Source organism: Elephas maximus, chromosome 3 (genome assembly GCF_024166365.1).
Source record: "Elephas maximus indicus isolate mEleMax1 chromosome 3, mEleMax1 primary haplotype, whole genome shotgun sequence".
Taxonomy (NCBI): Eukaryota; Metazoa; Chordata; class Mammalia; order Proboscidea; family Elephantidae; genus Elephas; species Elephas maximus.
Window position 1 is genome coordinate 87,296,828 of NC_064821.1, and position 25,981 is coordinate 87,322,808.

The following is a 25,981-nucleotide window of genomic DNA, read 5'->3' on the forward strand; positions in this document are numbered from 1 at the left end:
TCTATTAGTTTCCCTGACCACCAAAAAGCTCCTAGGTATTGCTACTTTCTCTAAATTCTTAGAACAATGACTGTTGGCCTTATTTGTTTAATATCTGATAGTTTGTTAACCTTCTATATACATCTCATCTTCTACGTAGGCTGATAAACTCTTTGAGATAAAGTCTCATGCCCCAAGAATCCTCTTGAATACCCAAACAGTAGCTTGACCATAGAAGGAATCTCAAAAAACATTTGTCAGTTGAATGATGTGTCCCTGAAAAGTAGAAAGCATGAACTAACAGAAAAGGCCTAGCTCTGTCCTTAATTAGATAAATGATATGGTGCAAACCCCTTTCCTCCTCTGGTTTTCAGCTTCGCTATCTGAAATATAGAGGACTGAATTAAATGACCTCTAACATCCTTTACGAGGCCCTGGTGGTGCAGTGGTTAAGAGCTACAGCTGCTAACCAAAAGACTGGCTGTTTGAATCCATAAGCTGCTCGTTGGAAACCCTATGGGGCAGTTCTACTCTGTCCTATAGGGTCGCTATGAGTTGGAATCAACTCAAAAGCAATGGGTTTGGCTTTTCTTTTTTTTAAGATCCTTTCCAGCTGTGGCAGTCTATGGTTCTACATAATAAAATCATATTTGCAATACATTGAGATACTTACTATTTAAGTGCATCTCATTATGAGTTCTTTAAAAATGTTTCCTAAGTTTTGACTTTGATAGATCCATTTAGAAAACAAACAATCCATGATAAACGCTTTATGTATTTTCTTATAGAAAGAATCCAGATCCAGTTAACTGCATTCTGACTGCTATAAGAAATAAGCTATGTTAACATGGTTCCATCGTAGGTTATTCACTTTGCAAAAAAAAAAAAAAAAAAAAACTCTAGTGAGGCTGACAAACCATAGCCCACTGGTTGGATGGCCTGCTGCCTACTTTTTGCCTACTGTAAAAATTGCAATTTATTTTTCAAGATAAAAAATAAAAACATAAGGTATATGCTCTCTCTCGGGAGTGACATGAGTCTTTTTCCAGACTGAAGAGGGTCGTACCAGGTGCACAGTGATGCCAGGCTGTGTCTCTTGTGCCTACCACTGCCATTCTACATATATTTTGCCTTCATGCCCTCTTCTCTGCTCACATAGCCTTCTGGGGCACCTGGTTTTTGATGGTACTTGGGCTAGGTACTTCTTTTAATTCTTATTGTGGTAAAATATATGTAAGAAAACATTTGCCATTACAACAATTTTTATGTATATAATTCAAGGACATTAATTACATTCACCATGTTGTGTAACAATTACCACTGTTTCCAAAACTTTTCATCACCCTTTGCTGCCTATTTTTGTAAATAAATTTTACTGGGACACAGTCATACATATATCATCGATGATGCTTTTTGCTAACACAGCAGAGTTGAACAGCTGCCACAGAAACCATACGGCCCACAATACCTAAAATATTTACTATCTAGCCCTTTACAGAAAAAGTTTGCCAACCCTTGCTCTATATGCCAATATTCATCACAAAGTACCAAAGCCCTGGATTGCAGACCCCTAATCTTGACTATTCAGTAGGTGATTTCCTATTCATTCATTTAACAAACATTTACTGGGGTTTTGTATTCCTAACAGAATCCTCGTTCAGTTTTCCCATCTGTAAAATGGCATAATAATATTATATACCTCAAAGAGTTATTGTAAGGATTACTTAAAGCCTTTAACACAGTGGCTGGCACAAAACTTGAAAAATGACAGCTGCTATCATTACCACCACCATCATCATCATCCTTTCCTAATGTTCTAGGAAAAGCAGGCTCTCTCTGGTGGTCGTGGCCAACAAAGTGAGAGGCGGGAACCCTAGCACCTGAGGTGTGACTTTACACTTGGGAAAGAGCTTCATTTTGACAGCACTCACAGGAGCTCAGATAGCAACTAAAACGGCAGGAGGAATGCTCTTTTGATATGAAATGGCGCTTAATCCCATAGTCCTCTGAAACCAGAGATACCAAGAACTCAGTATCTTTTCCAGAGCTCATCAGGAAGTGAAATATGATTTAAACTTATCAACACCTTGTCTGAGAAGTCAGATTGCTCCTGGAGCCCCAAACTCAGCAGCAATATTAAGACACAATGTGAAATCAAATGGTTCCACTGACTTATCACTACCTCCTTGTGGTGAAATGTGTTCCTTTATGTGGCCTTTTGCCCCAGTTCTTTGTAAAAACAGATGAGAGATTTTTCCCCTAAAGCCTGAGGAGTTACCTCTCTCCTAGTTTTCTACCCCACAGGGTTTGTTACTTTTGTCCAGGTCGATTGACATTTCCTGGGTAAGCTGTAAACAACTTGGTTTTGATACTTTTTGTCTGGTCCTAGGCTGCATACCTGTGATTGGTATGCACCTTGCAAGGATTGGTCAACTGACTATGCAAATGAGGTGAGTTGTAGCCTACTATGCAAATGAAGTATCCATGGCCTACTGAGAGGGGACTGGTCAGTTCATGACGCTGGTGGGAGTGCCATGCCTTGACACTGACAAGGAATTTATGTATTTAAGCAGCCAGCCTCACAGAGGTTTTTTTTAGACAGAAAGAAACAGGAAGAGAAATAGCAGGAAGCAGAAGGAAGGAAGAACAAAGAAGAGAGAGAGAGGAGGAGACAAGAAACCTAAAAAAGTTGTAACACTAAAGATGGTGACATGCCTGCAAGGGGCCCGGGAGCAGAGCCAGTGGCTAAAGGCAGCAGAGCTGAGAGGAGTCTGTCCTCAGGGGGCCAAGAGAGGAGGCCTATCCTGAGGGGGCTTGAGAGGATCTGGGAGAGCTGCCCTGCACTGAAGAGGGGAGAGTTTGCCTACAAGCTTTCTGATCCTTATCCTGAGTTGTAACCTGTTGATCCTGATCCTGAGTCGTACCGTATTTCTTAATAAACCACTTAACGGTAAGTATGGTCTGTGAGTTCTGTGCGGCCATTGCAATGAATTACCGAACCCAGAAGAGAAACAGAGAGAGCTGTGGGAAGGATGGCTGGTGTCTGAATTGGCAAAGAGTTTGAGGATAGAGGTATGTGTGACCTCTACCTCATAAGGATCAGCCTTTGGCTGATCTTGATTCACATTATCCCCCCTGAAGTTAAGACAGGTTCTGATGCCGATCCTACCACTACTAGACCCATTTTACACTCTCAAATCAACCATCTCCCCAAATTTGATAGCAAATAAAACTTCCTACTTATTGTGAAAACTACAACTTTAAGAAGGCTAATAGCCTAAATATTTATGTCATTTCTTCTAATTCAATCCAATAAGTAAGTGGTATTTTTTTTTTTTTTTATTTGTCTACTTTTTCATTTCTAGTGTGGGTCATGTCTCCCTAATATGCCTAGAAGTTGTCTGAGAAAAGAAATGTGGTTTATGCTCTTTTGGGGATCCTTCAAAATTCTGAATAATGAAATCCTAAATGATTCACTGACAGAAAAAGGATGATTTAAAATTAAGTGCCAACATCAACTGATGAATAATCCATAAATAAAATGTGGCATATCATACAATAGGATATTATTTGACAAAAAAAGAATGAGGTACTAATTAAAAACATTATGCTAAGTGAAATAAGCCAATCACAAAAGGCCACATATTATACTGTTCCATTTATATGAAATGTTCAGAATAGACAAATCTATAAAAACAGAAAATAGATTAGTGGTTTCCTAGGGCAGGAGGGGAGTATTTGGGAAGAAGAGGGGAGTAACTGCTAATGGCTATGAGGCTTCTTTTCTGGAGTGATAAAAATGTTCTAAAAATTTATTGTGATAGTTGCACAACTCTGTGAATATACTAAAAACTGCGGAACTCTACACTTAAAATAGGTGAACTGTATAGTGCATGAGTTCTATCACAATAAAGCTATTATATTAAAAAAAAAAAAAAGGATCAAGTGCCAGGATCTCTGTCTTTTATTTAGGATGTTGTTGTTAGGTTCCGTGGAGTTGAATCTGACCCATAGCGACCCTATGTACAACAAAACAAAACACTGCCTGGTCCTGTGCCAACCACTGTTGCAGCCACTGTGTCAATCCATCTTTTTCACTGACCCTCTACTTTACCAAGCATGATGTCCTTTTTTCAGGGACTGATCCCTTCTGACAACACATCCAAAGTATGTGAGACGTATTCTAGTCATCCTTGCCTCTAAGGAGCATTCTGGTTGTACTTCTTCCGAGACAGATTCGTTTGTTCTTTTGGCAGTCCAATGGTATATTCAAATATTCCTCTCCAACACCGTAATTCAAAGGCATCAATTCTTCTTCAGTCTTCCTTATTCGCTGTCCAGCTTTCACATGCATAGAAGGAGACTGAAAACACCATAGCTTAGGTCAGGCACACCTTAGTTTTCAAGGTGACATCTTTGCTTTTCAACATTTAAAGAGGTCTTTTGTAATTTGCCCAATGCAATGTGTCTTTTGATTTCTTGACTGCTGCTTCCATGAGTGCTGAATGTGGATCCAAGTAAAATGAAATCCTTGACAACTTCAATCTTTTCCCCGTTTATCATGAAGTTGCTTATTAGTCCAGTTGTGAGAATTTTTGTTTCCCTTATGTGGAGGTGTAATCCATACTGAAGGCTGTGGTCTTTGATCTTCATCAGTAAGTGCTTCAAGTCCTCTTCACTTCCAGCAAGCAAGGTTGTGTCACCTGCATAACACAGATTGTTAATGAATCTTTCTCGAATCCTGATGCCCTGTTCTTCATATAGTCCAGCTTCTCAGATTTGCTCAGCATACAGACTGAATAGGTACAATGAAAGGATACAACCCTGACGCACACCTTTCCTGACTTTAAATGACACAATATCCCTTTGTTCTGTTCAAATAACTGCCTCTTGATCTGTGTACAGGTTCCTAACGAGCACAATTAAGTGTTCTGGAATTCCCATTCTTCACAACGTTATCCATAATTTGTTATGATCCACACGTTGAATGCCTTTGCATGGTCAATAAAACACAGGTAAACATCTTTCTGGTATTCTCTGCCTTCAGCCAGGATCCATTCAACATCAGCAATGATATCCCTGGTTCCGAGTCCTCTTCTGAATCTGGCTCGCATTTCTGGTAGTTCTCTGTCGATATGCCGGTGCAGCCACTTTTGAATGATCTTCAGCAAAATTTTACTTGTGTGTGATATCAATGATATTGTTCAATAATTTATGCATTCGATGGGATCACCTTTCTTGGGAATAGGCATAAATATAGATCTTTTCCAGTCGGTTGGCCAAGTAGGTGTCTTCCAAATTTCTTGGCATAGACAAGTGAGCACTTTCAGCACTGCATCCGTTTGCTGAAACATCTTAACTGGTATTCTGTCAATTCCTGGAGCCTGGTTTTTTGCCAACGCCTTCAATGAAGCTTGGACTTCTTCCTTCAGTACCATTGGTTCCTGCTCATATGGTACCTCCTGAAATGGCTGAACGTTGACCAATTCTTGTTGGTATAGTGAGTCTGTGTATTCCTTCCACCTTCTTTTTTTTTTTTTCTTTCTATTTTTTATTTTTCTTGTGCTTTAAGTGAAAGTTTACAAATCAAGTTAGTCTCTCGTACAAAAATTTATATACACCTTGCTATGTACTCCTAGTTGCTCTCCCCCTAATGAGATAGCACACTCCTTCTCTCCACCCTGTATTCCCCGTGTCCATTCAGCCAGGTCCTGTCCCCCTCTGCCTTCTCCTCTCCCCTCCAAACAGAAGCTGCCCACATAGTCTCATGTGTCCACTTGAGCCAAGAAGCTCACTCCTCACCAGTATCATTTTCTGTCTTATAGTCTAGTCCAATCCCTGTCTGAAGAGTTGGCTTTGGGAATGGTTCCTGTCTCGGGCTAACAGAGGGTCTAGGGACCATGACCTCCAGGGTCCTTCTAGTCTGAGTCAGACCATGAAGTCTGGTCTTTTTACAAGAATTTGAGGTCTGCATCCCACTGCTCAAGGCAGACATTCTTTACTAAACTAAGCTAATGTTTGATTTAAAGAAGACTTCAGGGGATATTTTTGGTTTAAGTTTTAAAGTTTATCTTAGATCAATAATTTCAGGGGTTCCTCCAGCCTCCATGGCTCCAGAAAGTCTGGCGTTCAGGAGAATTTGAAATTCTGTTCTTCATTTTCCCCCTTATGATCAGGATTCTTCTATAGAATCTTTTTTTAAATTTTTATTGTGCTTTAAGTGAAAGTTTACAAATCAAGTCAGTTTCTCACATCTTCCACCTTCTTTTGATGCTACCTGAGTCGTTTAATATTTTCCCCACAGAATCCTTCAATATTGCAACTTGAGGCTTGAATTTATTCTTCAGTTCTTTCAGCTTAAGCAATGCTGAGCGTGTTCTTCCCTTTTGGTTTTCCATCTCCAGGTCTTTGCACGTGTAATTATAATACTTTACTTTGTCTTCTCAAGCTCCCCTTGGAATCTTCTGTTCACCTATTTTACTTCATCATTTCTTCCTTTGACTTTAGCTACTCGACGTGCAAGAGCAAGTTTCAGAGTCTCTTCTGACATCCATTTTGTTCTTTTCTTTCTTTCCTGTCTTTTGAATGACCTCTTGCTTTCTTCATGTATGATGTCATTCCACAACTTGTCCGGTCTTCGGTCATTAGTGTTCAACATGACAAATCTGTTCTTGAGATGGTCTCTAAATTCAGGAGTATACTCAAGGTTGTACTTTGGCTCTCATCGACTTGATCTAATTTTCTTCAGTTTCAACTTGAGCTTGCATATAGCAGTTGATGTTTTTTTCTGCAGTCGATCCCTGGCCTTGTTCTGACTAATGATATTGAGCTTTTCCAATGTCTCTTCCCACAGATGTAGTCGATTTGATTTCTGTGTATTCCATCTGGTGTGTCCACATGTATAGTCACTGTTTATGTTGGTGAAAAAAGGTATTTGCAATGAAGACGTTGTTGGTCTTGTAAAACTCAATCATGAGATCTCCAGCATAATTTCCATCATCAAGGTCATATTTTTAACTACCTATGCTTCTTGTTTCCAACTCTCACATTCCAATATCCAGTAATTATCAATGCATCCTGATGGTATGTTCGATCAATTTCAGACTGCATTAAAAAAAAAAAAATCTTCAATTTCTTCATCTTTGGCCTTAGTGGTTGGTGCGTAAATTTGAAAAACAGTCGTATTAACTGGTCTTCCCCATAGGCGTATGGATATTATCCTATCACTGACAGTGTTGTACTTCAGCATAGATCTTGAAACGCTCTTTTTGACGATGAATGCAACACCATTCCTTTTCAAGTTGTCATTCCTGGCATAGTAGACCATATGATTGTTTGATTCAAAATGGCCAATACCAGTTCGTTTCAGCTCACTAATGCCTAGGATATCAATGTTTATGTGTTCCATTTTATTTTTGATGACTTCCAATTTTCCTAGATTCATACTTCGTACATTCCATAATCAGATTATTAATGGATGTTTGCAGCTGTTTCTTCTCATTTTGAGTCATGGCATATCAGCAAATAAAGGTCCCAAAAGCTTGACTCCATCCACATTATTAAGGTCAACTCTACTTTGAGGAGGCAGCTCTTCCCCAGATGTCTTTTGAGTGCCTTTCAACCTGAGAGGCTCATCTTCTGGCACTATATCAAGCAATGTTCCACTGCTATTCATAAGGTTTTCACAGGCTAAATCTTTTCAGAAGTAGGCTGCTGGGTCCTTCTTCCTAGTGTGTCTTGGGATATAGAAAGCTGGTAAGAAAATTGTTCCCATACCAACAACAAGAAAAAGCTGAATAATCTACAAAATTATAATTTGTCTTGAACTTATCATAGGACAACCTAAGTAGAAATCTAAATAAAGATAGCAGCCTCCAAGGAGAGGCCTAAACACTGGTTTACTATAACACATTATGGAAGGAAGAGGGTCATCATTCAAATAGGTAAGAAGAATTCTGCTAAAATGTATTTTTTAATTGTGTTTTAGGTAAAAGTTTACAGCACAGTTTCTGATTCAAAAATTTATACACAAGTTGTTTTTGACATTGGTTGCAATCTCTGCAATATGTCAGCACTCTCCCCGTTCCATCCCGGGTTCCTCATGTTCATTTGTACAGTTTTCCTGACCCTTCCTGCATTCTTGTCTTTGCTTTGGGACAGGTGTTGCCCATTTGTTCTTATATACTTGATTGAACTAAGAAGCATGTTCCTCACATGTGTTTGTTTTATAGGCCTGTATGATCTTTGGCTGAAAGGTAAACTTCAGGAGTAGCTTCACTTCTGAGTTAGCAAGGTGTCTGGTGGCTATAGTCTTAGGGGTTCCTCCAGTCTTTGTTAGATCAGTAAGTCTGGTCTTTTTTTGTGAATATGAATTTTGTTCTACATTTTTCTCCTGCTCTGTCCAGGACGTTCTATTGTGATTCTGATCAGAGCTGTCAGTGGTGGTAGCTGGGCACTATCTAGTTCTTCTGGGCTCAGGCTGGTGAAGGCTAAGGTTCATGTGGTCCATTGGTTTACTGGATTAGTATTTTTCTTGTGTCTTTGTTTTTTTTCATCCTCCTTTGCTCCGGATGGAATGGGGCCAATAAATGTATCTTAGATGGTCAGTTGCAAGCTTTTAAGACCCCAGATGCTACTGAATAAAGTAGGATGTAAAATATTTTCTTTATGAACTCTTGTCATGTATTGAACTGTGTCCCCCCCAAATATGTGTCAACTTGGCTAGGCCATGATTCCCAGTATTGTTTAGTTGCTCTCCATTTTGAGATCTCATTATCCTATGTGTTGTAAATCCTAATCTCTGTGATGTTAATGAGGCAGGATTTGAGGCAGTTATGTTAATGAGACAGAACATAATCTACAGGATTAGGTTGTATCTTGAATCCATCTCTTGTGGTACTTCTGTTATAGCAGTAGTAGATAACTAAGACAACTATGTTATGCTGTTTGACCTAGATGTGCCCTGAGACTATAGTCCCCAGCCCTTAGCCCCAGTAACTGTGTCTCTCAGTGTTTAGATGTGTTTAAAGCTTCTATGATTTTACCTTGGTCAAGTTGTGCTGATTTTCCCTACAGAGTGTTGTCTTTTCCTTCACCAAAGTTAATACTTGTTTACTATCAAGTTAGTGATCCTCCCCTCAAACCTTGCAATCATCAATGATTTTTTTTTTCTGTCTAAACCTTTTCTTGAGGTTTTATAATAGTGGTCTCATACAATATTTGTCCTTTTGTCATTGGCTTATTTCACTCAGCATAATGCCCTCCAGATTTATCCATGTTGTGAGATGTTTTGCGAATTCATCACTGTTCTTTATTATTGCGTAGTATTCCATTGTGTATGTATAATTTATTTATCATCTGTTGATGGCCACTTAGGTTGCTTCCATCTTTTTGCTATTGTGAATAATGGTGTAATGAACATGGATGTGCATATGTCTATTCGTGTGATGGCTCTTATTTCTCTAGGATATATTCCTAGGAGTAGGATTGCTGTATTGTACGCTACTTCTATCTCTAGCTTTTTAACAAAGTGCCGTATCTTTTTCCACAGTGATTGTACCATTTTACATTACCACCAGCAGTACACAAGAGTTCCAATCTCCCTGTAACCTCTCCAATGTTTATTTATTTATTTTTTAGTGCCATTAACGTCGGGTTGAGATGGTATCTCACTTTAGTTTTGATTTGCATTTCTCTAATGGCTAGTGATCGAGAGCATTTCCTCACGTGTCTGTTGACCGTCTGAATGTCTTCTTTGGTGAAGTGTCTGTTCATAACCTTTGCCCATTTTTTAATTGGATTATTTGTCTTTTTGTTGTTGAGATGCTAAAGTATTCTACAGATTTTAGAGATTAGAGCCTTGTCAGATATGTTGTAGCCAAAATTTCTTTCCCAGTCTGTTGGTGAAGTTTTTTGATAAGTCTAAGCATTTAATTTTTAGGCACTCCCAGTTACGCAGTATCTTTTGGTGTTTGTACATTGGTAATTATGGTTTGTATTCTATTTATGCCATGTATAGGGCCCCTAGCATTGTTCCTATTTTTTCTTCCGTGATCTTTATTGTTTTAGGTTTTATATTTAGGTCTTTGGTCCGTTTTGAGTTAGATTTTGTGTATGGTGTGACATATGGGTCCTGTTTCTTTTTTTTACAGATGGACTTCCAGTTTTCCCAGCACTATTTGTTAAAAAGACTGTCTTTTTCCCCATTTTATGGACTTTGGTCTTTTGTCAAAGATCAGCTGAACATAAGTGGATGGATTTATGTCTGCATTCTCATTTCCGTTCCGTTGGTCTATGTGTCTGTCGTTGTACCAGTACCAAGCTGTTTTGACTACTGTGGCTGTATAGTAGGTTCTGAGATCAGGTAGTGTGAGGCCTCTTACTTTGTTCTTTTTCTTTAATAATGGTTTGCTTATCCAGGGCCTCTTTCCTTTCCATATAAAGTTGGTGTTTAGTTTTTCTATCTCATTAAAGAATGCTGTTGGTATTTGGATCGAGATTGAATTAGATCTGTAGATTGCGTTAGGTAAAACTCACATTTTCACAGTGTTGAGTCTTACTATCCATGAGTATGTATGCTTTTCCATCTATGTAGGTATCTTTTGCTTTCCTGCAGTAGTGTTACAGTTTTCTTTGTATAGGTCTTTTATGTCCCTGGTTAGACTTATTCCTAAGTATTTTATCTTGTTAGGGGCTGTTATAAACAGTATTGTTTTCCTGGTTTCCTTTTTGAAGTTCTCTTTGCTGGTATATAGGAATCCAATTTATTTTTGTATGTTGATTTTGTATCCTGCTACTCTGCTGAACCTTGCTCTCCAGTAGTTTTCTTGTGGAATCTTTGGGGTTCTCTGCGTATAACATCAGGTCATCTGCGAATGGGCATAGCTTTACTTCTTCCTTTCTAATTTGGATGCCCTTTATTTCTTTTTCTTGCCTTATCGCTCTAGCTAGGACCTCCAGCACAAAGTTAAATAAGAGTAGTGATAAAGGGATCCTTGTCTGGCTCCTGTTCTCAGGGGAATGCTTTCAGCATTAGCTAAAATTTTTTAACAAATTTCTAAAGGTTGAGTGTAAGCTATTATGAGTATACAATCCCTAAGAACCACAGACACTTAAGGAGTCTGTACCCACTTTTCTCAAATATACACAATTATACACTACAAAGAGTAAATTTTACTATATATAAATTATACCTGAATAAACCTGACTTAAAATAAAAACCAGGTGCTTTTTTTATATAATTAGAAACAATATATGCCCAACAATACTGGATATGATATTACATATTCATATGACATAATATTACACTTTTTAACAGGTATTGAAAATAGTGTTAAAAAAAAATTAACAGGACTGTGGCAATTAGGATAATGGCCTTTTAAAGATGTCCATGTCCTAATTTGCAAAACCTGTGACTATGTTACCTTACATGACAAAAAGAACTTTGTAGATATGACTAAGTAAAGGCCTTGAGATGTGCAGATTATCCTGTTGGGCCCAAAGTAATGAAACTAGAGTCCTTATAAAAGGGAGGCGAGAGATAGAGAGATTAGAAGGTGCTACATTGCTATCCTTGAAGATAGAAGATGGGATTACTAGCCAAGGAATGGAGGCAGGTTCTACAAATTATAAAATATAAGGAAACGGATTCTTCTCTAGAACTTCTGGAAGATATGCAGTCCCACCAACTCCTTCATTTTAGGACTTCTGGCCTCTAGAACTATAAGATAATAAACTTATATTGTTTTAAACCACTAAGTTTGTGGTAATTTGTTATAACAGTAGTAGGAAATAAACAGAAGGATAAATAAGTCGGCAAATGTCTAAATAAGTCACAGGTAGCTGCTGGAACTTGACTGTACTGCAGCAAGACAGCAAATCATAGGATATGACTTTCTCTAGGATGACGAATATATTGCTTATGCTTGTATTTACTAAATTTTAACTTAGAGGGTAAATACCATAGTATACTATATGTATCTATACTTTTAAACTATCAAGTGAAAAAAAAAAAAAAACCTGAAAAGATTATGCTCAAAAAGTTCCACCTCCTTACAGAATATAAACACCAATATTGGATTTGCTAATTAATGCAAGGACCTTTCTCCCTAGAGTCAATTATTGACAGAGATCACTCCTTCTCAGCCTTCCAGATTTTTTAAATGTAAAAATAAACAATCTACAATGTGATCATTTAAAAAGATTTGGAACAACCCAACTGCTCCTTGTATTTCTAAGGGCCACATGTTGAATTAAAACTTCATGGACTCTTCATTGCACAGCTGAATGAAAACTGCAGACTGTTTACCTTATGAGTCGCTACATTTCAGCTTCAGAACTTTTTCTGAAGTTGGTGACAGTATCTAAACAAGGCAGAAGAAACATAGCTTGATTTTCCTACTATAAGCTGAACACAGTCTCCAAAAAAAAAAAAAGTGTTTTTACATAGAAAAGAAGGATGATCTCTCCGACAGAGTCTCAGCTTCTATAAAACGGATGAAATAATAGTTAGCATTTACCGAGCACTTACAATGTAACAAAGAGTCAGCGAAGTATCTGTAAACTGATAGGCCATTTAATTTTCCATAATCACCCAGCCAGTGCGCACAAAATGTCACCCATATAGTTAGACCTGACTTTAAAACTACAAATCTAGTGGGTTGCACTCTGGAGTTTACTTGGTCTTGGGAACACATCTATGATGATTGGACAGATGCAGCTAGGATAGATGCCTACACTAATTTGAGTCCTTGTGGGCCTCTCCTTTTCCTATGGACATAGCTGCAGACCCTGGAGAATGAGAATCAGAGCTCCAAACTCCAGTTTCAAATGCTGGGCCCATTTTCACGACTGCTTCCATTCACTACTGGAGAGCTGAAAATTTCTTTAGCCTCAGATAGACCAAGTGACTACCCATTTATTAAATATTTATTGAGCACTCTTGGGCTACACGCTCTGGTAAGTTGAACAGAGTCCTCAATACAGTGGTTTTCAACCCTGGTACATTAGAATCACCCAAGGAACTTTTTATAAATGCCCAGTGCCAGGCCAGACCAACTAAATCAGAACCTCTAGGGCTGGAGTTCAGGCATCAGTATTTTTTTAAATACTCCCCAGGTAGAACTACTGATCTTGAGGGAAGGGCAGATAAGAAGTCACAGCAGAGTAAGGCTGGAAAGACTGATAAACTTACACATTTTCTATACTATGCTCACTCAGGAATTGTAAGAGGCAGAAGTTATTAGACAACATTCAGCACAATTTTTATACATGCAGAGGTCACAGCCTCTTAGCTTTCAAGAAGAGAAAAAAGAACTAATCAACCAGGTAGTTTAACTGTACAATTGAAAGAATGGTCACTCCAATGGTGAGAAAACCTGCTTTACCAGGTAGTGGCAAACCACATGAAAAACCATGTTACTGTGTGTTGTGTGCTGGGTTCTCCAGAAGTGACAGTAAGACAGAGTTTAGGGTACAAGATGTTTATGAGGGATCAACACCTGTGAAAGGAGGGGGAGGAAACAGGACTGGGCAGAAGAACAAACTGAACTGGTTTGACAAAGCCTCGGCCAACCCAAAAGCAAGAAAGTTCTATAGAAGTAAGGCCTCCAGTATTGCCTGTTGGAGTGGCTTTATACTCCTGCCTCACTCAGTCACATGATGCAGGCTACCTCTGCAGACATTCTTTCTCTGGTACGGAATGTTGTAGAGAACTCAGAGGTAAACCTAATTTTTCCTCCCATGTAAGTGGTTTGTTTTTGTCTCTGGATGCTTGACATATTCCTTCTTTATCCCTGAAGTTTAACAGATTTACTAGGATACATCTGGTCAAATTTTCTTAGAATACATTATACTCTTAAAATCTGCAGAATTTTAGTTGATTCAGGAAATTTTATTGTATTACATCTTAAAATAATTAAAATTGAAGTTGTATATGTATATAAAGAGGCAAACAGTTTCCCAAGGTTTATAAAAGAAAAATTTTAGTCCTCCATCCCTTCTCTTCGCCATTTTCTGTTCCCCGGAGGCACCCACTTTCAATTCTTTTAACCGATCCATTTAGTATTTACATCATTGTTTCTAACAATATTCTTACATAGATACTTCTTGGTTTTTCCAATTCAGGTATTATCTGCTGATTTCCTGCTAAGGAAGATGAGGATTTAGCTTCCTTTTATTACCAACCCTGCTCCCGCCACATATACCCACACTTTGTGTCTCTTTTGCCCTCCAAATATAATTCTAATTTTGGTTAGCTTAATAATCAATGTTTACATTACTATGACTTCAGCTTTAGGCATTAGCTTTTAATTATGAAAGAGGAGGATTTACCTCTATTCTTCCCTCACCTCTCCAACATATTAACTTTTCCTTCATCATTCCAAAGTAATTATATCACAATTTTGGTTGCATAAAAGTCAGAGATCACATCATTATGCATATATAAATATTATTTACAGCTGAGCCATGCAATAAATAATGATTAATTTTCTTTTCCTGCATTTTTGTTGTTTGCACTGGTGTTAATTAATGTCTTGCTATTTCTTAGTTTTCTAGGCACTTACTGATAATTCACCACCACCCATCTGTCAGTTTGTTGTACTGTGGTGGCTTGCGCGTTGCTATGATGTTAAAAGCTATGCCATCAGTATTTCAATACCAGCAGGGTTACCCATGGTGGACAGGTTTCAGTGAAGCTTCTAGACTAAGACAGACTAGGAAGAAAGACCTGACAATCAATATGAAAATTCGCCAGCAAAAAACTTATGAATCACAACAGAACATTGTCTGATTCAATTGCTTTGGACATGTCATCAGCAGGGATCAGTTGCTAGAGGAAGACGTTGTATCTGGCGAGCAGAGGTCCAACAAAGGCAAGGGAAACCATTGGTGAGATGGATTGGTAAAACAGCTGCAACAATGGACTTGAATATGCCAGTAATCATGAGAATGTGCAGGACCAAGCAACATTTTGTTGTGCTGTACGTAAGGTCACCATGAGTTGCAACCACTTGACAGTAGCTACAACCAACAACCATCGATAATTCAATCCCAGCTAACTACCAACTGCCTAAACTCCTTTCAAAAAGTAAGACACATCAAGCATTCTGTCATTTTCATCAGAAGAGATCTGATCATCTTGAAGAAATCTCTCCCAAAGTTTTCTGACCTATTCCAATCTGGTCTGGTTGTTGTTTATACACTGGCTACACAGGTGTTGTTCTGACACTCCCAACATCATCTGAGGGATTCTTCTCTCTCTTAATAGGATGCCATTTTCCATTTATTCTATGTCTCCTTCTTTGTTTATGCCAGTGTTTTGGTGTTACATATCTTCTAATAGCTTTCCGAGAACAATGCATGGAAAACAGGAATTGAAGTTGTGTAGGGAACATAGCTAAGGTATTGTAGAGTCTTTGTTAGAATTTTTCTTTCCAGAGATTCTGTTAAAAGTTCTGGGTTTATTCCATATAATTAGAGGCATATTCTATTCCTGTGGAGGGATACTCTCTAGCTTTATATCACAGCAGTCCCCCCCTTACCTGTGGGGGATACGTTTTAAGACCCCCAGGGGATGCCTGAAACTGTGGATAGTACCAAACCCTAAATACCCAAAACCAAACCCACTGCCGTCAAGTCGATTTCGACTCATAGCGACCCTATAGGACAGAGTAGAACTGCCCCATAGAGTTTCCAAGGAGCGCCTGGTGGATTTGAACTGCCAACCTCTTGGTTAGCAGCCATAGCACTCAACCACTACGCCACCAGGCTTTCCAATATAAGAAAGTATATTAATATACTATAATAAAATAATTATATTAATAAACTATAATAAAGGTTATATGAATGCAGTCTCTCTCTCTCAAAATATTTTATTAAGTCAAGAATGTTCACTTTTTCACTTAAAGGAAGCACTTTATGGCTTCTCTTTGGCATATCCAAATTGCCGGCATCACTACTCCTGTGCTTTGGGGCCATTATTAAGTAGAATAAGGGTTCCTTGAACACAAGCACTTCGATACCTCAACAATTGATCTAATAACTGAGATGACTACTAAGTAACCAACAGGTGGGTAGCGTATACAGCACGGATACACTGATCTCCTGGGTAGGACGGAGTGGGACAGTGTGAGATTTCATCACACTACTCAGAATGGCATGCCATTTAAAACTTATGAATTGTCTATTTCTGGAATTTCCATTTAATATTTTTGGACTGTGACTGACCGCAGGTAACTGAAACCACAGAATGTGAAACCGCGGATAAGGGGGGACTACTGTATTTCACCTATTCATTGTGTTCATTGCTTAGGCTCAGAGCCTTTGTTTCTGTTAGAGTTAGACTCATTACTCATTTTCTCTGCTTCATCAATTTCTCCCCAGCAGTTGTTCTCATTGCTTCTCAGTCAGAAAAAGGCGAAAGTAAATACTCAGGTTTTTTCATTCCACATTTGGGGACATTAGTGAGAATTTGCAGGATGGCTTCTGGGTAGTGTTAATAGGGTGAAGTTGGTAATCTACCTTTGCTATGCCTCTGCTTCTCACCAGAATCCTGTTTTTTTCCTCGGCCACCAGGCGTTAAGCTTTATTAAATTTAGCTATCCTACTTTGTTTGATGCTGCTAAAATTTGTTATTTTTTTTCTCATTAATTGGGAACTACTGGGGACAGATTCTGTGATGCAATATGAAACAGCCATTTTAATTTGGAACTGATATTATGCATGAGTTTTTAAAAGAGTTGTTTATTCTAATAGAAATAATAATAATGTTTACTATTATCTGGTCATTTATTATATAACAGGCATTATCATGCTGTTTTTATACATATTATCTCATCTATTCTCCAGAAACACACACACACATACACACACACACAAACCCATGCCATTGAGTCGATTCCAACTCACAGTGACAATATAGGACACAGCAGAACTAGCTCCTAGCTTCCAAGGCTGTAAATCTTTTTTTTTTAACTGAACTTTAGATGAAGGTTTACAGAACAAAGTAGCTTCTGATTAAACAGTTAACATATTGTTTTAGGACATGGGTTAACAACTCTACAACATGTCAATACTTTCCATTCTTGACTTTGGGTTCCCTATTACCAGCTTTCCTGTCCCCTCCTGCCTTCTAGTCCTTGCCCCTGGGCTGGTGTGCCCCTTTAGTTTCATTTTGTTTTATGGGCCTGTCTAATCTTTGGCTGAAGAGTGAACCTCAGGAGTGACTTCATTACTGAGCTAAAAGGGTTTCCGGGGGCCATACTCTCAGGGTTTCTCCAGTCTCTGTCCGGCTAGTAAGTCTAGTCTTTTTTTTGTATGTATTAGAATTTTGTTCTACATTTTTCTACAGCTGTTTGGACCCTCTAGTACAACCATCTAGTTGTACTGGACTCAGTCGGGTGGAGGCTGTGGTAGTTGTGGTCTATTAGTCCTTTGGACTAATCTTTCCCCAAGGCTATAAATGTTTTGAAAGCAGGCTGCCACATCTTTCTCCTAAGAAGCAGCTGATGGGTTTGAACCGCCAACATTTTGGTTAGCAGCTGAGAGCTTAACCACTGCACCACCAGGGCTCCTTTATTCTCCAGAAGAGTCTTATTATTATTAATCTCATTTTACAGACGAAAAAAAACCACGGCTCATGAAGAACTCTTATCCATAGGGGTATGTGGACCCAGCTGAAGCCAGAGTTTAGCTTGATTTTCATTAAAACGTATACTTGGTAATATGTTTCCTACTTCTGTTCAACTGGGTAGCAAAAGCAAAAAGGAAGAGATTTCCCTTTCCCAGTCACAGCTCCCACATTCGTTTCATCCAACCTTCAGATATTTATTGAACATTCCTATGTACTGGCATTGGATAGTAAAGCTCTGAGTATGGTGGCTTCTGATTAAAAAGTCTATGCTGAGCAAACAATAAACGCTGATTGAACAAAATGTGACTGGGTTGCCTATGTGTATCTCTGTATTAAAAAGGAGGTTCTATAACACTGTCAGAAAAGTCTCCCCACAGCTGCTTTGCACCACTCCTATGCAAGACTTGGCTCTACCTTGGCAAGAAAAGCTATGTTTCTGCAGTGAAGAAAAGTCTCCATCCTGGCTCATGGGAAAACATTCACATACTTTTGTCAATTTCACACAGTGTAATCTAGTTTTCATTCCCTCTTTCCCATCCACTGGGTGGTTTTATTTTGTTTTAAAATAAGGAGAGTTGCCAAAAAGAAAAACCCTGGGGCTTACTTCTGGAGGATGGATCCCTTAATGACCAGCTCTTCATCCAAGTCTGCTTCATTCGCCATGAAGAGCAGCCTCTTTCCTGTGCTGTCCACTCCAATGAAGTCACGCTGCTCCACTGAATCACACAAAAGAAGGAAAATCAAACAAAGCCACTTGCCCTGCCTGCATAACTAAGTCAGGGGACAGGGCACCTGCTCATATTGCTCTTGGAACCTAATACAGGAGCTCAGTTGGGAAGAGGAGCCATGAGTGTCATGCAGCACATACTCACCACAATGTTTAAAAGACAGGCACTCAAAGATTTTTTTGTATTGCTCTAAAGGATATTATTTTTTTTAAAGGATATTATTAGGTTCATCAGTGAAGTTTGAATAAGGTCTATAGATTGGAAAAAAGTACCAATGTAGTTTCCTATTTTGATAATTTTACTGTAATTATATAAGACAATGGTCTTTTTTGGAATTAAAAAAAATTTAAACATGCTTTTTAAAGATATACATTGATATATTTAGAGGCAAATGGGAATCGTGTGTGACTGTTTCTCAAATAGTTCAGGATAATAATGATACATGTTATATCTTATGTATGCATATTATGTACATTGAGTATTTTAAAGAGATTAAGAACAATAAAGCAAATGTTAACATTTGGAGAATCTGGCTAAAGTATACATGAGGTCTTTGTACTAGTCTCACAACCATTCTGTAGATTTAAAATTACTTCAAAAATAACTTTTTTTTTTTTAAAGAGGACAGCCAAGACACTGCTTAGTCAAATGAACTGGATGACCTATAAGCCCCCTGCATGGCACAAAAAGAAAGCACAATAAGGAATTCTCTCTCTGAATTCACCATGAAAATGAGAATACTATTTAAGGTCATCCACCTTCAACTAATGTTAACTACATGCCTACTATGCGCTAGGTTTTATGCTACATACAGGGCATTCAAAACAAAGTGTCTAGGTATGGAAAGGAAACCCTTGTGGCATAGTAGTTAATGCTACAGCTACTAACCAAAGGGTCAGCAGTTCAAATCCACCAGGCGCTCCTTGGAAACTATCGGGCAGTTCTACTCTGTCCTATAGGGTCGCTATGAGTTGGAATCAACTCCACGGCACTGGGTTTTGGTTTAGGTGTAGAGAGTTCTCTGGCTGACAAAGATCTTACCAGCTGTTATGGATTGAACTGTCTCCCCCAAAAATGTGTGTCAACTTGGCTAGGCCATGATTCCAAGTATTGTGTGGTTGTCCACCACTTTGTGATTTGATGTAATTTTCCTATGTGTTGTAAATCCTGGAGCCTTGGTGGTGCAGTGGTTAAGAGCTACGATGAACTATGGCTGCTAACCAAAAAGGTTGGCAGTTCGAATCTACCAGCTCCTCCTTGGAAACCCTATGGAGCAGTACTACTCTGTTCTACAGGGTTACTATGAGTAGGAATTTGGTTTTGATTGTAAATTCTAATCTCTGCCTGTGGTTAATGAGCTAAGATTAGGTTATGTCAAAAAGGATTAGGGTGGGATGCAACACCCTTACTCAGGTCACAGCCCTGATCCAAAGTAAGGAGAGTTTCCCTGGGGTGTGGCCTGCATCACCTTTTATGTTGTAAGAGATAAAACGAGAGAGAACTGATCAGAGAGATAGGGACCTCATACCACCAGAAAAGAAGTGTCGGGATTGGAGTGTGATTTGGACCTGGGGTCCATGTGCTGAGAAGCTCCTAGATCAGGGGAAGATTGATGACAAAGACCTTCCCCCAAAACCAACAGAAAGAGAAAGACTTTCCCTGGAGCAGGTGCCCTGAATTTGGACTTTTAGCCACCTAAACTGTGACAGAATAAATTTCTGTTTGTTAAAGCCACCACTTATGGTATTTCTGTTGTAGCAGCACTGGATAACTAAGACACAGGCTGTCATATTATTGCTGTTTTTTTTTTTTTTCTTGTCTCCAACCAGATTATAAATTCTTTAAAGGTAGAATTTATGTTTCTTTTATCTCTCTCACAACATATAATACAGTGTTGGATGCTTAATAAATCCTGCTATTAACATCTGTTCAGTCTTTACAGCTTAAAAGCATTTTTACAGAGGCAGCATAGCGTGATTAAAAACAGAGCCTCTAAAGCCAGACCATCTGCGTCTGAATCCCAGCTCAGTCACTTACTAGTTGCATGTCTTTGAGCAAGTTACTTAACCTCTCTTTTCCTCAGTTTCATCTGTAAAATGGGGATAATAACAGCATTTACCTCATGGGCTTGTTATGAGGATTAAATGGGTTAATATTTGTAAAGCTTTTGTAATAGTGTTATTAACTAAAACATTAAATAAAATGTTTAAGTTTAAAATTTTTTAAACAATACATGTTCTCATTTCATCCTTACAAGACCTTTACAACAATCTAATAAAAAGCACTGTTTTAATACCTCTTTACAAAGGAGCACCAATGAGGGAGTGAAGGTTTAGCTTTAGGAAAAATATCTCTAAAGACGAAGTTGCTTCCTATTGACAGACAATGAAAACTATACAACTGAACATGCTACACTGTCGGCTGTAGCTGCCCGCATACCTAGAGCCAAACGCATTACTGAAGTATGTAATATGTTTAGTTCAGGCATGTGAAAGCATTCATTCCTTCAAATGGTCTCTGGTCATTTTATCATATACAGTGTTTGAATCTGAATGAAGAGAAATTACTATAAAGAATTGTGTGTTGTTTTTTTCAATAAACAAAATTAGTGAACTCCTAAGAAGAAATGGTAAATACTGCCAATTTGAAACTAAATTCTGCAGATGATTTTACATGCCACACAGCAGTTCTGACATCTATCAACTCATCCACTAAGTGGAAACTTGAGAATATAGCAAAGTCTGCAAAGATCTGATTATGACTCAACCATTTTAAAAAGAAACATAGAGTTGTTATTTTTGGATACAGCCTGCAGGGCTTATCCTACTCAAGTCCTTGGGTTTACAAAACCTTGAATTACTGAATGTCCTGGGAGCAATAATTTCCAGAGAGTCAATTTTTCAGCTATGTTGCACTTCGGTCTCAGTTCCCTCCCTCTCAAGCCCCCTCCTTGTATTTGCTTCTTTGTAGCTACCATAGTAACTAAGGCCTCAGAACATGATACAAATTATAGAAATTTGGAAAGTTTTTTTTTTTTTTTTTCTCTATTGTGCTTTTACCAAAGTGAATTCCATTTTGGGAGTGGAGCAAGTAACTTTAGAATGTCCATCCTAAGATGGCAGACTACATAAATAAGATTGAGAAAGCAGCTAAAACTCTGAACTTCTAAATTTTTACTCTGTAATATTCCACTGTACATACTTTTTTTTTCTAGTTGTTTTTTACTTCTCCAACCCTTTTGTCTCCACTATTCATCTACTCAACCATTCAACCAATAAATATATTTGTACACCTATCCTGTGACAGACACTATCCTTGGAGTTGAGGATATTCACCAACTCATTCTATGAGGCCATTATGATCCTGCTACCAAAACCACACAACAATACAGGAAAATTACAGGCACAGTCAGTCATTTTGTAAATACAAAGGTCTGAAACAAAATATTAGCAAATCAGAACCAATAGTGTATGTAATAGATCAAAAAGGGTCACAAATTCTTTGTAGCTCCTCCCATTAAGAGGTGACATCTATTTCCTTATCCTTTGAATCTGGGCTGGCCTTGTGACTAGCTTTGACTAAAAGAATGCGACAGAAGTAACACTGCAACTTCTGAGTTTAGGCCTCAAGAGGCCTTGTAGTTTCTGCTCTCACTCTTTCTTAGAACCTGCTACTACTGCAAAATGAACAAGACAAGGCTAGTCTCCTGAATGATAAGAAAACACACAGAAAGAAACTCGGCTATTACAGCTGTGGCCCTAGACATATTAGTGAGCCCAGCTGTGGCTTACACGCTCTGAGATGGCCCCCAATGAGACCTACCTCTTGTACACCCTTGTGTATTTCCTGCCTTTGAGTGTGGACTGGCCTAGCATCTAATCAACAGAATACAGCAAAAGTGATGTCAGTTCTGTGATTAAGTTTCATAAGATTGTGACCTCTGTCTTGCTAGGACATTCTCTCCCTATTGGTTTTGATAAAGCAAACTGTCATGCTGGAAAAGCCCATATGATAAAGAAACAATGTCAACAGCCAGCTTGTAACTAAGGCTCTCAGTACAACAGAATTTGGGAAACTGAAATTCTGCCAACAATCAAGTGAGCCTGGAAGCAAATTCTTCCCCAGTTGAGCCTTCAGATGAGACCCCAGCCCTGGTTAACACCCTGATTGCTGCCTTGCAAGAAAATCTGAAGCAGAGGACCCAGCTAAGCTGTGCCAAATTCCTGACTCATAGCACTATCTTAAGCTGTTAAGTTTGTGGTAATTTGTTAGGAAGCAACAGATAACTAATACTCGAGGCTCATATCACTTGAATAGAGACGAGCCATCTCAGCTAAACCCAGCCCAAACTGCTAACCCATAGAATCATGAGCAAATAAATGATTGTTGTTTAAAGCCACTAAATTTTGGAGGAGATTTTGTTATGTAGTAAAAACTAACTGATACAATATGTAAAAAGGATAGTATGCCATGGCCAAGTTGAGTTTATCCCAGATACGCAAAGATGGTTTAATTAGAAAAATTTATACTTGTAATTCATCATATTATCATAGTAAAAGAGAAAAATCATGTGACCACTTAAACAGGGGCAGAAAAGGCTTTGATAAAACTAATATACTTATGAAAAAAATCTTAATAAATTAGGACTAGGAGACTGCCTTAATCTGATGTCAAAAAACCAAAACCAAACCCATTGCCATTGAGTTGATTCCGACTCATAGCAACCCTATAGGGCAGAGTAGAACTGCCCTATAGGGTTTCCAAGGAGCAGCTGATGGATTCGAACTACTGACATTTTGGTTAGCAGCCAAGCCCTTAACCACTGTGCCAATCTGATGTTAAGTACCTATGAAAACCTGTAGCAAGCATCACTTTAACTGGGAAGATACCAAGCACACTCTTTTAAAATCAGGAATGAGAAAAGGGTGCCAACTCGCATCATTTCTACCTATAATTGTAGTGAAGGTTCTGGTCAGCACAACAAGACAAGAAAAAGAAATTAGAAACATAAGTCTGGAAAGGTGGACATAAAACTGTCTGTATTTGCATAAGATCTGGCTATTTACATAGAAAAACCCAAAGAATCTACAGATAAGTCATTAGAAAGGAGAGTGTGGCAAGGTGCCAGGATATAAGATTTATATATAAAAGTCAACTGTAATTTTGATATATCAGCAAATGAATTAAAAGCAAATTAAAAATACTATTTTCAATAATATCAAAGAATATCAAATACCTAGAAGTAAATGACATTAAAGGATGTGAGATATCTCTCAGCAAAAATTATAAAATTTTATTAAAAGAAATTAAAGAAGACCTAAATAATTAAAAGATGTACCATGTTAATGGATAGAAAGACTTAATAATGTAAAGTTAAATTCTTTCCAAATCTATTGAATCTGTGTTTTTGTTGTTAGCTACCCTTGACTCATGATGACCTCATGCACATCGGAACGAAACATTGCCTGGTCCTGTGCCATTCCCATGATCAGTTGCAGATGGGACTGCTGTGATCCACAGGGCTTCCACTGGCTGAATTTTTGGAAGCAGATAGTCAGGCCTTTCTTCCTAGTCTGTCTTAGTCTGGAAGCTCTGCTGAAACCTGTGCAGCATCACAGCAACATGTAAACCACCACTGATAGGCAGGTGCTAGATGTGCATGAGGTACATTAGCTGGGAATCAAACCCGGGTTCCTAAACAGAAAGCGAGAATTCGATCACTGAACCACTGATTAATGCAATTCTGATATAAATCTGAATAAGTTATTTATGCAACTTGATAAATAGATTCTAAATATTTATATGGAAGAGTACCAGGCCCAAAATAGCCAGGACATTTCTGAAAAAGAAGAGCTAGGACAAGAGACTTGCCCTATCTTATATTGGGACTTACAATCAATGTATACTAACTATGACTATTTTAACATTGGCACAGGGATAAACAAATTGACCAATGGAATAAAATAGAACCCAGAAACAGATCCAAGCATGTATGAAACTTGGGAATATGTTAAAGTTAATATGTCAGATCAGTGCAGAAAGGAGGGTCTATTCAATAAACGGAGCTAGGAAAATAGGCCATCTGTACAGAAAAATGATTAAGCTGTGTGTTAATCTCATACCATATACAAAACACAACTCCAGAGGGATCAAGGGCTTACAGGTCAAGTAGAAAACTTTAAAATTCTTGAAAGGAAATTTAAGCTAATATTGTCTAGAACTTACACCAGGCAAGTTCTTAAACAAGACACAAACCTTCTTTTAAATTTTTGATAAATGTGATTATATTAAATTCAGAACTTCTGTTCATCAAAAGAAATCTTAAAAAGACAAGTTTTAAAGTAGGAAAGTATACTTACAGCACATACAACTGACAAAGAATTCGTAACAAGAATATAAATCAATAAGAAAAGTTCAAATAACTTCATTGAAGAGATATGAACAAGCTTTTCACTGAAGAGAAAGTAAACATGACAAGTGAACAGAGAGAGATGTTCTACCTCATTACATCAGGGTACATATAATTTTATTCTCACTTAATTGACACAAAGGCAATACCAAGTGCTGGCAAGTATAGAGAACACAGGGTTCTTTTAAACTGCTGGTAGAAGGGGAAACTGAAATACAGGTAGTTCCTGTCTTATGACACATATGAGTTATAATGATTTGAACTTATAACCATCTGTTTTTTTTTGTACATCTTCTCATTAGTGATATATATGCAGGTATTAAAATATACGTGTAAATTTATATGTAATGTTTGCAATACCCAAAGACAAATAAAGATCGGATTTATATAGATACTGATAACAAAAGGCAAAAATAAAGGAAAAAAAAAGAGGTATTCAACTTATGTCAGAACTGACTTACAAGAGAGTTGTTGGAAAGGAACCCCATCTTAAGCTGGGGGCTAGCTGTAACTACCATGGAAAAGAGTAAAATAGTTTAAAATTATCTCCCAAATTAAGCATTCATATATCCTACAACCTGGCAATTGCACTAAGAAACTCTTGAGTATGCTCATTGTGTAGTAAAGATTTTGATGTTGCCCAAAAAGAGGTCTCCACCACTCGTCTCTCAGTTTATTGTATTGTGGTGGCTTGTGTATTGCTGTGGTGCAGGAAGCTATGCCCCCAGTATTTCAAATACCAGCAGGGTTACCCATGGTGGGCCGGTTTCAGTGAAGCTTCCAGACTAAGACAGACTAAGAAAAAGGACCTGGTGATCTACTTCTAAAAAAACTGGACAGTGAAAACCTTAGGAATACCAGCAGATCATTGTCTGATTTAGCACTGGAAGATGAGCCCCTCAGGTTGGGAGGCACTCAAAACAACTGGGGAAGAGCTGCCTCCTCAAAGTAAAAACCAAAAACCAAATCTGCTGCTGTTGAGTCGATTCTGACTCATAGCGACCCTACTGGACAGAGTAGAACTGCCCCATACTGTTTCCAAGGAGTGCCTGGTGGATTTGAACTGCTGACCTTTATGGTTAGCAGCCATAGCTCTTAACCACTATGCCACCAAGGTTTCCCTTCAAAGTAAAGTTGACATTAATGATGTAGATGGAGTAAAGCTTTGGGACATTTGTTTGCTGATGTGGCACGACTCAAGATGACAAGAAACAGCTGCAAATATCCATTACT

The 25,981-nt window shown here is 38.2% G+C and overlaps 1 protein-coding gene across 1 annotated transcript in view; it reads right to left on the reverse strand.

Annotated features, from left to right (window-relative positions):
• The window catches only part of EIF2B3 (eukaryotic translation initiation factor 2B subunit gamma), a 168,852-nt gene that overhangs the window by 83,675 nt on the left and 59,196 nt on the right, over window positions 1-25,981 (reverse strand). The window contains exon 5 of the mRNA XM_049879133.1: window positions 18,216-18,327. Coding sequence (XP_049735090.1) covers window positions 18,216-18,327 — 112 coding nt within the window. The remainder of the gene's footprint in view (window positions 1-18,215; window positions 18,328-25,981) is intronic.